The following is a 16,431-nucleotide window of genomic DNA, read 5'->3' as shown; positions in this document are numbered from 1 at the left end:
GAGTCCTACTGCCTTTTTAAGCCGTACAATAAAAAAGGGAAATAAGCCATAAAAGTCTGTTCAGATAAGATCAGGAGGTGAAACTCTGGTGCAGAACAGTAAGCGAATGCAGGCATAAGGCTCTGACCACCTCCGAACCTTGCTTCAGGTTCCCAAGTAAGCCTCGCAACGTTACTGACAAAACGTGTCATGGGCTCTAATGCCTGAGAGCCGCAGGGTAAAGATGTGCCTGTCTTAATTAGCGTAACGAACTTCACCACTGTTGAGGGGTTAAACCAAACTCGTGGATGATATACCGTGGTTACTACAATATTACATTACCTGCTCTTCGTATGAGCTGTGGTGTAAAGGGGTACGATCCAACCTGTACGTGGCAATATGTCATACTGCATGGAGTTAGAAGTATCCTTCCCCAGCGTGTACTTGATATTCTGCTGTGTTTTGGTATTGTTAGAACAAGCACCCTGTGAAAGTGAACCAATTAATGTCTGGTTTGATTTATGGTGTCTTAAAACTGGGAGGTTGTAACCATAAATATTGTAGAGGGTTTTGATTTTCAGATGATGCCGAACGTTCCCCTTCTAAAAATTAGATCTCTCTGCAATGTGTAGCATTTCTGAAATGAACACATTGCTTTGAATTTTAATTTTAATTTTATTTTCTGACTACTACAGATCACAAGTTAAAGGAAGCCATAACAGTATGTCATGTGTTGAACTCGATGAAATTTATTAAAATATTAACCACAGTTATTTTCCCGGTGGGTCTCTAATTTATATTGGCTCATTCAGGAATAATATAGTTCTACTTTCTGACCTGTCATCGGTGTTACAGTGTCACCCCAGCTCTGCTCAGCTTTTACATTGAGAAAATTATGTTGGTGAACTGAATACTAAAGAAGCAAACGGCGTTTAATTATAGAATGTGCACCAGCCATTCCAGAGATGTTTTAATATTCTTCTTTCGTGCTTTGAAATACTTCAGAAACTATTTTACTCATCCTCTCATTAGTGCGGCACAAACAGGAATGGACATGCACGTTTCCAGGCTGTGTGTGTGTACGTAGCCATGTATACCCACAGATAGGTACCTGTGTAGAGGCGGGCAGAATGAATCAAGGAGTAGCGGTTCTGTTCCCAGTGCTTTTGCAGTTTGTGCTCCTGAACTTTTTGATCTCATTACCACCACCCAGTGGAAAAGATGGGTTGCAGTGCCAAGTCCTGGCCTGAATTTCGGGACTTCTTGTGGCAATTCCTGCCGCTGATGTAATCAAGCAAAGCGCAGCAAAGGTGGTTTCCTATTGACTGTGCAAGACTGCTGATCGATTCTTTGAACTCTTTTAATTCTGGAAAAAGTTGTGTGGATGTGAGCATGGGAAATAACCTGCTTCTGTTAAACGGCCACAACCCGCCTGCTATCCTAGTTCTCTAAATGTATGATTTTCCTATTTATTCATTAATTTGCTTTTATTTGCTGGGTTTTCTCTTGGTGCCTAATTTCTTTCGCATAAAAGCCTCTTGCTTCTTCAGTATCTTTGAAGTATTATGTATTTTTTAACAAAGCAAGTTTTTAACTGGTTAAAATTAAAAAAAAAAAAAAAAAAAAAAAAGGTAAATATTGAAGTGTGGTCCTCATTAGTTGGCTCTCATTTCAGAGGTATACAAGACACTGGAGGGCTGATTGATCTCTCCTTGGATATTGCTTTCTGGAATTAATGTCCTGTTGGCTTTAATATCGTGCAGGCTGTGTAATTCGTGTGCTAGATTGTTGGGGGCTTTAACTGATGTCTCTGAGGAAGCACACCCATTCTGTGGCCTTACTGCATTTGGGTTTTGATTTATGGAGAGGTATATTTTTGTCTTTATTGAGTTTTCCAGTGCTATCTGTATTGTTCCTTGCACTATTGTACTGGAATATTATGGGGTAAAGCTGAGGAGTCTTTCTGCGTAGCAGTCGGTCATGGATCAGTCCCAGGACTCCTCCGGTGCTGGTGACTGGCTCCACGTGCTCTCCGTGGAGAGCTGCTCTGCCTGTGTGCATGCTGGAGGGTTTGCTTGGAGGACCCTGCTGTGTGGTTTAATGCAGAGCAAATGGCATATCTACCTCTGGATGTCAGCTCGTATTGGAGTGTCTCTTTCCCCCAGTTTGCAAGCTGAAAGAGGAGGATGAAGCAGCGGTGCTTGCGGTCAAACTGTGCCAGCATCCTCAATGCTCTTCAAAGCATGGTTCGAGAGGTGCGCCAGGGGATCTAGCACGGTTCACAAGCTACAGGCTTTAAGCAGTTTTATTTAGAGGGGAGAAATTGGGTGGGGAAATCATTTTAGGAGCTTGCATGAGCTGTTGGGGAAGCTCTGCAGCATAAACATTAAGAAGGCAAGCCAGAGAAAGCAGCGTATTTGATTTACTAAAGACCAAAAGGTTTTTCCCTGCAGTATCCTATGGCAGACAGCGGTAGTGCTGATAATTTGGAAGAGGAGGGTAGGAAAGATTTGGCATCTCTCAGCCATGTGAGCTTGTTCAGGGCTGGACAGGGCTGTGCAGGCATGTGAGGGGGCAATCCTCATGAGGCTGCAGCTTCCTGCAATGCTCTGCAGGAACAGCGGTGTGAAATTATGCACTTCATGTGGCTGGTGAACCAAAGCACAAATCTTCTCCCTACTGCAGGGTTTAATAAATTTCTGTGGCTGCTTTTCAGATCAAGCAGAAGAATTAGTTTAAGCCTTTACAATCCTCTTGCTGCCACTTTTGAGGGCTGAAGGGCACAGCCCAAGAGCTCACAGGGCTCCAAGGCGCTGTTGCCTTTCCTTGGCAATGGTGGCAGCAGCTCTCCACGTGGCTCATGCCCCAAGACAGGGAGCCCGCTGTGATGCTCTTCGCAGCGCAGGATAAACAGGATACTCCCATTTCGCCTTCTGCTTAATGAATGGGTGGAGGGCATCTAAGGAACAGGGGGAAACATGGAAGGCTAATGAGGAAAAAAAAAATGAAGGAGATCAATAGAAAGAGATGGTGAAAGTAAAGGGGGAAAAGAAAGGGTAAAGAGGTGTGTCTCAGCAGATCAGTTAGAGAGAGAGATTCTTAGGATAAACTGAATCATATTGAATTCAATAAGTGTGGTGGGAGCTGAATTGGGTTTCTTGTGACTTACTGCATGGGTACTACTTCCTATCCTCGCTGGATATGTTTCAGCAGTGAGTGAAAGGATTTCTCAGAACATGTTCACTTGGTAATGCATGTGCTATGGCGTGCTTTGGAGACTGTTAAACAAAAGGGGATTATTGATACCATTGAGTGTTTTTTTTTTTTTTTTTTTTTCTGAATGATGCCAGGCCTGTTTCTTGAATGATGAATGTTACAACATGTTGAACTACAGAATATCACAGGCAAAACCAACCTAACAAACGCCCCCCCATCAAAACAGTACAATGTATGTGAATTAATGTAATTCATTCACTGGCTTCTAGTCCAGAAGTTCTCCACAAGGTCTCTCAAATCCATATCCAGTTCCTTGAGCTGATCTTTGCAGTTTTACACAGGAACTCCTTGGAGATTTTCCTGAAGAGGAAGTATCAGGTAGAATAAGAGAATGAGTAAATCAGCAGCACCACGCTTGCTGTGTGGCAGAGACTTGAATGAAGTCTCCTCGGCTCCAACCCCACGTATTTACTCAGGGGAATAGGACAGAGACAGAAACAGGTAGGGCTGAGGGTATGTAGAACCGTGAGGTTAGGGGCTTAGGAAATTAGCAATTCATTAAGGTTTGTTTTTAAAGGGAAAAGATTTTGGAGGAAGAAGCACCTGAACATGTGTGACCACAGGGAAAACTGAAGATAGTAAAGTGTGAGAGAGGAAGCCAAAAAAAAAAAAAAAGTGGCCAATTAGAAAAAGTAGAAGAGCTGTATTTTGCTTATTGGGTGCTCTCATTTCCCACGGCCTTGCACCCCCAGCAAGAGCATGCTAGCAGTGTCTGCGTGCCTCATGCAAGCCCTGCAAGCAGCCCTAGGGCCCTGAACATGGGAACCCCTGGTTTCAGAAGATGTTTAATTAACACCCACACTATGCAACAAGTGGTCGAGGGCATTGCCAAGACATTCAAACGTTGTGATTCTTTGAAAGGGAGAATACACAGAGGAGGTTGGCTCTGAGGAGTTAGCCTAGCAGGAACATTATGTTCAGAAAGGTGGAAAAAATTGGTGTTTTAGTCCAGGAATGAATACGCTTTATGCCCTATTCCCCCCAAAAAAGAAGCGGAATATATATTTTTTTCTTTTTTGTTACTGTTCTCTGTCTTTTCATTACTTTATCCTACCCAAATATGGGACATTTGTGAAAGCCTTGCTGCCCAGGGGAGCTTCTCAACTAAACCTTCCAGTTGGCAGCTCTTCCCTTGGCAGCACCATCCAAAAGCCCACCACAGAAACTAATGTTACAGCTTGCAGCAACCTGGCACACGGAAGGGTCCCAACTCAGTGTTACTTACATGTACACCTGTGAGACAGGCTGGGGCTGCAATTGTACCATAAATGTGGGATGCTGGTAAGCCTATCAAGGATTTATGATATTGACTCCGTGTTTACACTGTACTGAGCCCGCTGATTATTTTTGGCTGTGCACGTACCAACATGCACACAAAAACAGTGGGCTATTATGTGTGCCTACCTCTCTCACCCTATTTTTGGGGGGCTGTCACAAGCAGCAGCACATTCTGGTGCCTCACCTGTCTCGGGGCTGTCAAAACTTAGTGCTTTTGGCATTTCCAGGATCCCTTCCAAAGTACTGCAGGCTGAGAGGGATGAATGACACCTGTCAAGTCGTGCTGCTCGCCCTAGGGTGGGAAGTAGAGCAGATAGAAAAGTCTCCTCGGAGCAAGGCGCCTCCCATGATTTGTCGCTTCCTTTAGCAGGGCTACAAACTGCACAGATCCCGGTAGGAAAAGTGTCTGCCCCGCTCCCCTCCGCCCTCCAAAATTTCCCGGGTGCCTTGATTTTAGAGGGAGAGGTTTGCTGGGATGGGGACGTTTCGTTGCCAGCAGCAGCTGCTGCCTGGGGGCCGGGTGTTTGGAGGTTACAGCGCGGCTCTGCGCTTATTTTCCGAGGCGTCCCCTCCTGGAGCAGCGGCTGCCCCCGTAGCTGTGCGGAACAAGGGGGGAGCTGCCTGGGGCTGGGGCTGCAAGGCAGGGCTCTCTCGGGGAGGAAAAAAGAGCAGGACCCGAGCATCTGGAACACACAAACCTTTCCCAAACCCGGCCAAAAGCGGAGGAAGGCTCCCGGCTCCCTGCCTCGCAGGCGGGGACCCTTTGTTCCTGCATCCCTCCCTCCCTCCCTCCCCGGGCGGGGGCAGCGCAGCGGGGCCGGGGCAGGAGGCGGGGGAGCGGCGGGTGCGAGCGGCTGCAGAGCCGGGCTGGGGACCCCGCCCTGAAGCGGCTGACCCGAGGTACTGGGAAAGAAATACTCGAGAGGCAGAGATACGGGAACCGCGGGAGGGGGGGGGGAGGATGGTGGGAGGGATGCTCGGCCACCCCACCCCGCCCCGACCCACGGTGGCGCATCCTCCCCAAAAAAAAGGGATGCGGAGGGGAGCTCCCAGCCTTTACCTGCCGTGGCGGTGCGGTGCGGCCGCTGTCCCCCCCGCCCCGGGGCTGTGTGGCCGCTGTCCCCCCCCGGCCGCCGCCGTCCCGCTGTCCCCCTGCCATTGGCTCCGTGCAGCGGAGCGGCACCGCCGCCCGCTATAATACCGCTATGCCCGCCGGAGGCGGCACCGCACACGGCTCCGCCGAAGCCACGGCGATGCCGCCGCTCCTCCTCCTCCTCCTCTTCCTCCGCCACCACCTCCTCCTCCTCCTCCTCCTCCTCCTCCTCCCCCGCCAGGCGCCGCGCCGGGTGTAGAGGCGAGCCGGGCTGTGCCGAGCCGTGCCGAGCCGTGCCGGGCTGTGCCGCGCATGCCGGGGGGCTCCCGAGCGGGCCCCCAGTGCCCGGGGAGCCCCGGCCCCATGGAGTGCTACTACATCGTCATCAGCTCGGCGCACCTCAGCAACGGGCACTTTCGCAACATCAAGGGAGTTTTCCGAGGCCCCCTCAGCAAGAACGGGGACAAAACTCTGGTAATGGCTTCTCCTGCCTCCCCCCCAGCCCCTACCCCCCACTCTCCCCCAGCCTCTCCGCGCTCTCCTTCTCCTCGCAGCGGCGGCTCCGGCGAAATGGAAATTGCTGCGTGTGCGTTAGCGCCTGGTGCAGGGAGCTGGAGCCCTGGCCGGGCTTTTCTTTTTAATCTTATTTAATATTTCTGTACGCAAATGGGCGTGCGGCGGGGCCGGGGCTGAGCGCTCCGCTCCCCCGGGGGGGTTCCGCGGGTGCCGCTCCCCCCTGCGAGCCTCCGGGGCTCCCCTTTGCGGGGCCGAGCATCTGCAGCCCGGCCCTAGAAACGCTGGGAATGGGCGCCCCGACCCGGGCGGGGGGTTACAGCCCCCGGCGTGGAGTCCAGGAGGGGCTGGGGGCATCCCCCGGCCACCCAGAGCCGGAGAGGGTCTCCAGGGGGCTGCCAGCTCCCCGGTGCGCGGCGAGGCAAGCGGCAGCCCAAACTTGCACACTTACTTGGGCAGGAGGATTCGCTTGCTCGCAGGCAGCTGCAGGAGCGAGAGGCGTTTGTGCTGGCTGCTTGGTTGGCCGGCTGCTCGGTGGGCTGCCGAGTGCTTTTTTCAAACAACCCCTGGGTTTGGATGGAGTTGATCAGCTCTGACAGCCTGGCTCGGTAACTCCGTGAAGTCCACGCGGATGCTTGAGCATCCTGGCTCCGTGCGTGTCCTCGCACCTGCCGGCTTTGCTGCCTCGCAGCCGGTACCCGAGCTGGACGGGGCAAGTATTGAAGGCCTCAGCCCCACGCTGCCCGAGCCCTGCTGCCCAGCAAGGCGCTAGCGTGGCCGAGCAGGGCGGGCAGGGGGCCGCAGCGTGGTGTGGGGCTGAGCCACGCTGCCCACCGCTCCCTGCCCCGCTCCTAAACCCCCCTCGCAGGGGATGGAGCTGGGCTCGCTCCCTCCCTGCTTCTTCCCTCGAATGCACGACCTGTGTCGACGGGGAATTTACTGAAGTGCTTAACGTTTTGCTAGAGTTGGCAAGCTTGCAATTTCTTCCTAAATAAAGAGATTAAAGCAAGGCTGAGCCAAGTCGTAAAAATAGTAACTACTACGAGAGAATCGGAGGCAGATTTTTGGACCGTTTCAAGTGTAAAGTTCCTGCTTTCATGCTGTAAATCTTACAGCAGTTCTCTTTGCTGTGGATTCTGCACATTTCTCTGTGAGGAAGTACATTCTCGGAATTTTAAACAAATATTTGTAGCATCCATGAGATGGCAATATGTGTGTAATATCTCCCTGTTACAGTTGCAAAACCCGGTACGCTTAGAGGAATTGCACAATACGTTGTCTTCTTTCTACAGAACAATTTCAGTCGAGGGGCTGGCAAGGCTGAGAGTGCTCTGGTGTAACTTTGGGACTGTGTATCACCCGGCAGCTCCTCGTGGGTCCTGTTTCAGTGGTGTTTTGTTCTTGTTTTGTAATTATTTTTTTTCTTGGTATCAGGAAACAGTCCAGATTTGTATGTTTTGGTGCGAACACTAGTGATCAAAGTCAGGCTGGTGTTATCTTGAACTTCAAATGAGCATATTGCATAGGCTTTGAAACACCCTGGAAAGAAATCTAACTCAACCCTGCTTTGCCGTGAGGGAGAATAGATGTTTGTGGGGGAATAGATAGCACTGCTCACGGCTTGGCTGTCAGAAACCTTGCCTTTAAAGCTTGTGCTGTGGGCAGCAAGCTGTGTAACTGGTGAAGTTCTGGAAGGGGAGGGCTCTTGGTGCCTGCTCCGTTGACAGCATAACGGAGTCCCTGGCTATAAGATAAAGGGTCTGTATGCAGACACCAGGGTTTATTTGTGTTTGGGGGATTTCTAATATCAAGTAGGTAAAAAGGCTGAGTTGCAACGTGGCGTGGTTTGATAGCTCAGACTAACAGCTCTGAGGTACCCAAGTAGGTTTCAGACAGCTGCTATTGGGAAATCAAACATTAGATCTTTTCAGAGGCTTTCCACCTTACAAAGAATAAAAGCTTTATTAACACAAAGTAGAGCATGTTTTTGGAAGTTCTGATAGGAATGCAGCCCTTTTAATGGGCTCTTGGTGTCTTCCATCCTAGAGTAAGCTTAGGAGAACCACCAATTTGTAAATCTAAATCTAAACGCCAGAAATATTTCAGAGCAGCTCTGACTTGGGCACATCTACTCAGTTTGTTTTGTCTGTATTCATCTGTGCTCCTAATCCACGCTTTCTGAAAATCCCCGCTCCCTCATAAACTGGGGAGAACCTGAAGACAGCCTTTGTTCACACACCATGGAATTGCCTCTGTGCAAAACCTGGCAGATGTGTTTAGCTTTGCTCCTTCTGAAGAGCTCTGACACTGAACTTTGGAAAGTAACAACGCTCCGTGTGCTCTGGGAGTTTCGTAGCAGGTAGGAAAGTGCTGCTCCTAGTCGGCTGATGAAGTTGGGTTTTCTGTTTGTTCCTCCCCCCCCACCAGCTACTGCCCTGAAATTTTGACATCATCTGTGCTTTTGCATCACCAAAACACCCTGACAAAGCTGAATCCAGATAGTTTCTGGTTTTGAGATGGTTTAATGCTAGCCTGGCTGCAAAATCAGAGCTCAGAGCTCTTGAGGGAGGAAAGTCCTTGGGGCTCCTGTCCTGCTCTGCAGTGGTTGGGGATTCACCTGGACCTGCTTTGTTCTGCCCTGCTCTCGATGAGAGGACACTGAGAAGTACTTTTCCCAATTGTTTGTCCCTGCAGGTGATCCTCATGTGCTTGTCCTTTGGCTGTGTTCTGTTTCACACAGATTTAAAGCCATTTAAAGCTTTAAAAAGTTTTGGTTCAAAGCTTCCATAAGGTAACAGGAAGAAAGAGCCACAAGTCCCTGCTCCCCAGGTAGGGAGCATGAAGCACAAAGCTTTGTGCTTTCTATTTTGGTTTAAGAAAAAAAAAATGAGGAAAAGAGAAAGGGGTGGGGGGAGAGTGAAACTCTGCACAGATTTCCATTAATGACCCTGAGAGCCCTGGTCCTTTGGTCGGGCAGGGAAGCAGGAGCCAGCACCCTTCTGCCCAGACCTTAGTGAGGGGAAGGGGGCTGAGAGAGGCACAACTTCCCTACGGAGGTGGGGAATGTGGAGAACAGTCTTCACTGTTCTCAATGGAGAGGATCGGAGGGCTGCTTTTTGGTAAAAGGGGAGAAACAGCGGTGCTTCTAGTGCCTTATTGACAGGCACGTCCTTTCCTGAATGCTTGCCTAGCTGTAGTGCCCACTGAGAGCAGGTATCTGGGACAGGGTTGTTCAGGAGATGGAGAGGAGTGGGTGAGGGATGGAGTTATGAAGTTACAAAGAAAGGGAAGGCCACGGCTCTGTCAGTCGAGAAGGCGTGGAGGGAAAAGCCACGCATGGAGGGAAGGCATGAGAAGGAACAAATCAGAGTGGATTTAGGCAGTCTGAGGAAAACGGGCTGCTGTGAGAAGCACTTCTTTTATTAAATAAGAAAAAACCACTTGTGAATGAGCCTTGAGTGAGACGGTGGGCCAAAAGGAGGGAATGCACATCTCTGTACGGTCCTGGCTAGCTGGTGGTACAGCTTTGCCATGTGTGTGCTCCCGAACGGGCCTGCATCACCGCTCGGTGTGCGAGGGCACGCTTACTCCCTTACAATCCATTGCTCCGTACCAGGAAAATAAACAGCAATTACCCATTGACGTGAAAGACGCTCAACAGATGTGGAAGAACAGCATCCAAACTTACAAAATTTCTTCAGAAAATGTGGGAGTTGCATTAAATGGAAGTGGTGGTATCTGGGCTCTTGAATAAGGCGTTATTTTCCCCATGGCAGCATCTGCTATCTGAAACAGTCTTCAAGTAGGTGCAATCTCATAATGATAGCTAATCTGCCACTGGAGTACTCGGCGGCATATCAGCTCCCGAGGAAAGATGCTGTGGTTGGTTTTGTTGGTCTGCACAAACAGATCGCTCTGTCTGTCGCGTGGCAGACGTGTTTTGAGGAAGAAACTTGCGACTTATGATGCAAGTCAGTAAAATGCAACAAAGGCAAACAGAGCTCCGATGCTCTTCCCATGTATTTATGCAATAATGCTCATGCCTTGGCGTTTCAGCAGTGAGCGCAGGCCTGATTGCGTGGCCATTTATTGTCAGGCTTCACACTCAGGGACTTTGAAGCTTTTCCCAAGTCTCCTTTTCTTAGCAGTAGCCGTTTATATACCTTGCCACTTGCTACAGCTCTTCCTTTTGTCCATGGGTCTCCTAAAGTTTTCATACGTGTAGCGCGTGCTGCTTTATGCCTTGTGTTACAGAGGTCAAATGACACTGGTCTTTCATTGTAATTCATCTTCCTCGCTGTGGTGCTGTGTTGCAGTTTATAATCTCAAAAAGTATTGAAACTTGTGTGAAAGAATAGCTCTCTGGAGGGAGAAATCGGTTGTTTGGAGTCACAGCCACGGGTGATTTGCTAAATCTTTAAAACGTCTTTCAGAATATAAACCAAAAGATAGGTTTACAGTGATGGAGAACTGGCCACAGAGGGCTTGTTCATGATTTTTAATTGGACATTTTCTCTAATGGTGATCAGAAGTAAGGCCCTATTATTGCCCAAAGGGCTCTGTGAAAGAGTTAGACCTTTGGGTGGTTTCAGTGGCTGCTCTAAGTCCAGTTTTAAGTCAGTCTAATTGATGCTGATAGAAAGGGGGTAAGATAAAAACTTTCCTGTTGAGCACATAGTCCAGGGGCTGGAGTTTCAAATGGATTAAACACAGAAATCCATTATGATGTATGGCAGTAACATGCTTGTCCACTCTCTGTGTCTGTCTGCATGTACATACATGTGTACACATTTTGGTTATGAAGATGTACACTGGCTTATAAAGATGTAAACAGATTGTACACAATATATATATTGAAGTTCTAGGCTTTAGTTATGCTTTTATAAAAACTCGATGGAGTTCAGGAATCGATTACACTGGTGTATTCTGAAAATGCCATCTGTTGTTCAGGCTGTCTGTTGTCTTTCTTTTGCATTTTGTGGAATACTGATGTATTTCCAGATCCACTAAAGTAAACGTGGTGGTGGACATAAAGATGTGTTTTATGAGAACGTATATATTTATATGTATCTGGAGAGAGCTCCCGTACCATGGACAGTATCTGAGTAACTGCAAAGACAGGAGCTGGAGGTGGAGCAGCAGCTGGCTGGGGCACTGTACAGCCAACCCTTCGATGTGGGTTTGCATCCTTATCATCTGAAAGGGAGCATTTTGAACTGAACCTCATGTAAATGGGTATTTGTATACAGCAGTTGTGAGCAGTGGTACCAACTGCAGCGTGCACCTACAGGCTTGTGCCCGTGGAGTCACAGCAGTGCCATGGCCTTTCCTGGGGTGTGGCTCTAACAGTTGGACGAGAAGTTAGGTGGCAAGGCAACCTGCAAAAAAAATCAAGCTACATAGTGAAGTCTGGCGGAGCAGGACAAGAAAAATCACCTCTTACTTCTATAGCTTGTGTCCTGTGGAGATGTTAATGGCTTTGGTATTTTGCTGTGCTCGTGTTCTGAGCGTAGAATGTGAAAATATTCACGTCTTTTCTGTGAGAGAACCTGAAACTCACTACAACGTTAAAAATAAATAAATTCTCCCTAATTTAATTTTGATAGTTAATCAGTATCATTAAAGTGTTTGAAAACTACTGAGAAAATAATGGAATAAGGTAATAAAATGGAAGTAACAGTAAAATTGTGTCTTTATTCTACTTCTTGCATTAATTTGTGTGAAGGCAAGTGACTCCTCACATTGTTTAAGGCTGTAGGTAAGCGCACTGGTTCTGAGCATCATCAACAGGATCGGTTCAGCCAGTTGAGTGAACAGGAGGCTATTATAACTTAAGTGCTCCTCTAAAGCAACTTGGAGAGGTCACAAGTCTCGTGCAGTGAGTATAAAATACTCTTGCTATTCTTGTTTTACTGTTTTCAAACCCAAGGTTGGTTTGTATGAACAGTATTCAAAGTAGAGGAAGGTGCTGACCTGCAGCGGTTGCTCTTGCCGTGAGTCGTTCTGCTTTTTTTTTTTTTGTAAGTGCCGTGTGTGCTCTGCACTGTCATCTACATCAGACTCTGTGCAGGTGCAGGGTCTGGTCCAAAAAGTAGTAGGAGCTGGTGTCTGATGTGTAGCAGATTTAAACTGAGACTGTGTCTGATTCAAACAGAGAGTTACGACTGAGCTTTTGTACTGTAAAAGCTTATTAAATGCATGGTAAACTTCAAACACATCGGTATGCTCTGGAATGTAATTAGCCTATTACCATGGTTAAATTAGTACACTTGTTCAGATTTTTTTTTTTTTTTCCAGATCAAGGCCTTAAAGAATAAGTCTGAGGAGGGCCTTTGCCTTGAATATTTTCTGATGCAAATGTCCGTAGTGATCTTGCAGCTCAGAGACACAGAATATTAATTTTAACATGCTGCTCAAATACGCTGAGTGGAAAACAGCAACTTGGTTCCTCTGTATTCAAAACCACGCGTATTTTTGGATTCATTAGGCTTCTGAAACTGTCCTCCTGAACTTTTTCTACGTGCAGGTTGCAACTCTGAAAGTCTCACCTCTTCTGTGGGTGTGGGAAACAGGCTGCTCTGCTGACTTTGCTGCCAAGAGGGATTCACCGCTGAAAAAAATGCTTACAGTGAGGAGCAGATCTGGAGGACACCGAAATCAAAAGTAGTCTTAGTTTAGCACAGCGGGTTTTCGAGCAGGGCTTTTGACCAAGTGTCTGCAAGGTCTTGGATGCCCCTACCTGGTGACAATTAAAATAATTCCTTTTCTGCATGGCACTTAGGCACAGCAGCAGGAACAAGGAGCATCTGCAGAAGCCAGTGCTGTTGAATAAGATGCATCTTGGGATACAGGAATGGGCTGGATAACCCCAGAGAATCAATCCACAGTATTTTCTATTATGTAATATCTTAATACAGTTAATGAGGATGGCAGCCTTCGTTATCGCAAAGACTCTTCAACATACCCTGGTGGCAAAAGAAACTGAGCTGCTTTTTTTTTTATTTATTATTTTTTATTTTTTCCCTCAGTTGTTATTCAAATGTGCGCATGGGAGAGGCATCGAGCAGTCCTAGCTTGGCTGTATTGGGCCAACTGCTATGAACAAGCACTAGTCAGACCCTTTTTTATTTTTCCACACAGTTTTGGAGAGAGAACAAATGCTCTTCCTCCAGCATCCTTGAGAGATGGTTATATGATGAGCTGTGGCATGATGTTGTTTAAAAAAAAACAAACACAGAGTAAACAAAACAACATTTACTCACAAGGAGGCACAATATTTGTCATGTTTAACCTTGTTTTTCCAGTACAGATAAGAAACTGCCTGGAGGCATGAGGGAGCTGGAATTGTAAACTCCTACTGTAATTAATTTATTTTGTTAAAATGTATTTGCAGTTGCCTTCCTCCGAGGACTGGCTGTGGCAGGGGCACGGGCTGGGCAGAGGGTTTCTTTTTGCCCTCGGCGGAGAATGGTTTTTCCAAGAATCCAAATTGTGCGTGGACATGAATTCCCATGCAACCCTGCTTGTAAATTAGTTCAGAGAGCAAATTTCCAAATATTTTCAAGATGGGAACGTGGGTTCCAACCCCATGGTGGTAGCTATGCAGAGAGTTGTCAGAAAGGAAATGCCATTTCTTCTCCCACTGCTGTAGGAGCAAATCCTCAAATAAGGCCTGGGGGGCAACACTGGATCCCCAGCCTGGCATTGCAGTCCTGACAACAACTAGGGGGTTCACTTCAGATTCTTAAAAAATGCCTTGGAAAATGGTTAGATTTAGCTTGAGGAACCAGGAGAGATTTTTTTTTTTAGTCTCATCAGTATTCTCAGTTTGTACAAAAGACTTAGGAACATAATTTGGACTGGTCAGGCTTTTTGTCTGACCATGCTCATTTGCATTTCTTTAAAATGACTTTTTTTTTTTTTTTTCTGTGATATTTTTAGAGACTCTCCGTTCCGCAAATAGCAACTGATGAGGCTCTGGGGCCCAGCCCAGCTCCAATATTGAAGTTGTACATTTCTCACATCTCACATTTAGCCACTTTACTTATGTTGGTCAGGTCTTGGCCAGGTCTTCCTCTTAAAACTTTTTTATTGCAAAATGTCTGGTAGAATTTGTCTCTTCACCTATTAGAGATAAGTTTCCTGGAACAGGAAAGCTGCCTCCCTTCCAGCTTACTGATAACATCCTTCCACAGCTAATATGAATCAATGCGTCTGAGACTGTAATTTAAAAAATAATTATAATAAAATTCTTTTACTGTGTGTAGGTGTCCATAAAGTTATAGTAAATACACTTATAAATGGATTTACACTGTGGAATGTAATTGCTCTTTTAGGGTATCTGTTTAAATAGCTGCAGTTCCCAAGTATTTAATTTCTGCTGAGAGTGCCTGCAACAGGAGGCCCCAGCACCCATTAGCGGATAGCACGGCGACTGCTGCTTCAGAAAGTGGAGTTTCATAAAATGGCTGGAGATAAAAATGTGGGGACAACCCTTGGTCTGTGTGGGGTTTTGATGTATAGAGAGGGTTGGCCGAGCAGTCAGTGAAAACCACCTGAGCCTACATCTTTAAAGCCAAAAGTTTTTACTTTTTTTACTGTGCTTTTACTCACAGCACAGTACACTAGACCATAGCGTCCAATAATTTATTTTTATTTTTTTACAAAATACTGTATTTTCACCAAATGTTCTTTATTTAAAAAAAAGAAAAAGAAAAAAGTTTCAGTTTTCTTAAAAGTGAGACTTAATGTAATTACAGGAAGAACATTATGTTCTTTTACATGAGCAGTAAACAACTTTAAATGAATCAAACAGATTTTTGATAGACACTGCACTTTGAAGAGCCTTTCATGCAGCTTATTCTTTCTTAAAAATGTAGTTGATGTTTTAGAATATTCTCGGGTTAAGAGAATACTCTGATGAATAGATTTGGATTTTGCTGGTTCTTTGCATTGAATTTTCTAATAGTGATACTGATTTTCTGATAGTGAAGTTTGAGGGGGAAAAAATCATTCAGCAGGGAGAAAAATCAGGATAATATTTGCTTGCCCTTCCACTGTGCAAATGAGCCTCTAAATCATCCGGCAGCTGTGTGTTTGGCAAGTAAGTGAACTAGGAGGTAGAATTAAGGACTAGAAAGAGATTAAAAGAGTTTTAAAGGAATACTTCTGGGGGTTTACGGAGCTGTAGTACTCGTGGCCTGGTGAGCAGAGAGCTTGCTACCAACAGGATGCCAGAAGTCCCTGAGCTTCTTTATGAAACACCTGTGAGAGCTCATGGGGACGGAGGTGGAGGTGTCAAGGCACCAGAACTGGAAGAAGTCTGCCGAAATGTGGTGGTAGCTGTAGCTACGGGCTGCCCAGGGTGGACCTGCAGAGCAGAGGTTTTCGGTGCACTTGTGGTGGAGGGGAAACCACAATGAGGTATGGGAAGGTAACACAAATGCCCAAGCTGTTTGCTACAGAGAAAAGGAGAAGTTACCAAGGACAGCAAACGAATTACGGTAGTTGATGATGAGATGAAATCAGCAACGGAGAGTACCTGTAGCTCAGTGGCAAAGTTTTGCGTATCCCTTCCAGCATGTTTGTCGTGCCAGTGGTAGCATCTGCTCTGTTCCTTGAGGAGCTTGAGAGATTTGGGGTGTTCTGCTAAGGCAGATGCCTCTCAGAGGTGTGTGGTGGGAGGCAGCGGGCACGTGTGGGAACACTGGAAGTTGTGATTGGAAGTTGTGGGTACACAGGGGGAGAAAAATTAGCCTGAGGGTGGTCAAACTGCAGAGAGGCTGTGGGATTTCCATCCCTGGGGGTGCTCAAAGCTTGACTGAGCAGCCCTAATCTGCTTCGCTGTGCTTTAAGGACAGCATGGGACTGAACGCCCCTCCCAGCCTCAGTCATGGTTATCAGTCTGCGTTGTCTGTAGCAGAGTGGCTTTTCATTCATTCTGCTGTAAGGAGGTTCCTTGGGGAGCCGGGCATGTCACTGTCACGTTCTGCTCACAGCTTTTTGGGGTCACTGGGCACACTCGTCTCCCCTCATCCCAGATGACGGGTAGCTGACAGGAGCGACATCTCCAGCTTTCTCTGGGGACCTCCTAAGCAATCAGAGGTCCAAAATATAGTGCTTGTTTTAGCTCTGAGAAATAAATCAAATGCAACTGTTCAATCTACTGATGATTTCTTTTTAGGCATTCCTGAGCTGAGTCATGCAATTCATAGCCAGTGACCCAATTTATAATTAAGAAAGATGATGGACTCGGAACTCTTCCAAACTAATTCATATTTAATTTCCCCCCC

At 47.0% G+C, this 16,431-nt stretch overlaps 1 protein-coding gene and 1 long non-coding RNA gene across 8 annotated transcripts in view; one reads left to right on the top strand and one right to left on the bottom strand.

Annotated features, from left to right (window-relative positions):
• Nucleotides 1-705: 705 nt before the first annotated feature.
• Nucleotides 706-4,818, bottom strand: LOC311438509. Its single transcript, XR_014694151.1, has 2 exons — nucleotides 4,718-4,818; nucleotides 706-3,555 (listed from the first exon to the last, which is right to left on the bottom strand). It is a non-coding gene; the product is annotated as an uncharacterized lncRNA (long non-coding RNA).
• Nucleotides 4,819-5,938: 1,120 nt separating this feature from the next.
• Nucleotides 5,939-16,431, top strand: part of ZNF804A (zinc finger protein 804A) — a gene marked incomplete at its 5' end in the record, with an annotated part of 254,919 nt that continues 244,426 nt past the window's right edge. For all 7 annotated transcript variants that reach the window (XM_084522931.1, XM_084522934.1, XM_084522933.1 and 4 more), the window contains one exon: nucleotides 5,939-6,100. In XM_084522931.1, coding sequence (XP_084379057.1) covers nucleotides 5,939-6,100 — 162 coding nt within the window. The remainder of the gene's footprint in view (nucleotides 6,101-16,431) is intronic.

This window comes from Aythya ferina (genome assembly GCF_964211825.1).
Source record: "Aythya ferina genome assembly, chromosome: 6".
Taxonomy (NCBI): Eukaryota; Metazoa; Chordata; class Aves; order Anseriformes; family Anatidae; genus Aythya; species Aythya ferina.
This window is presented reverse-complemented; position numbering and strand designations above follow the sequence as displayed.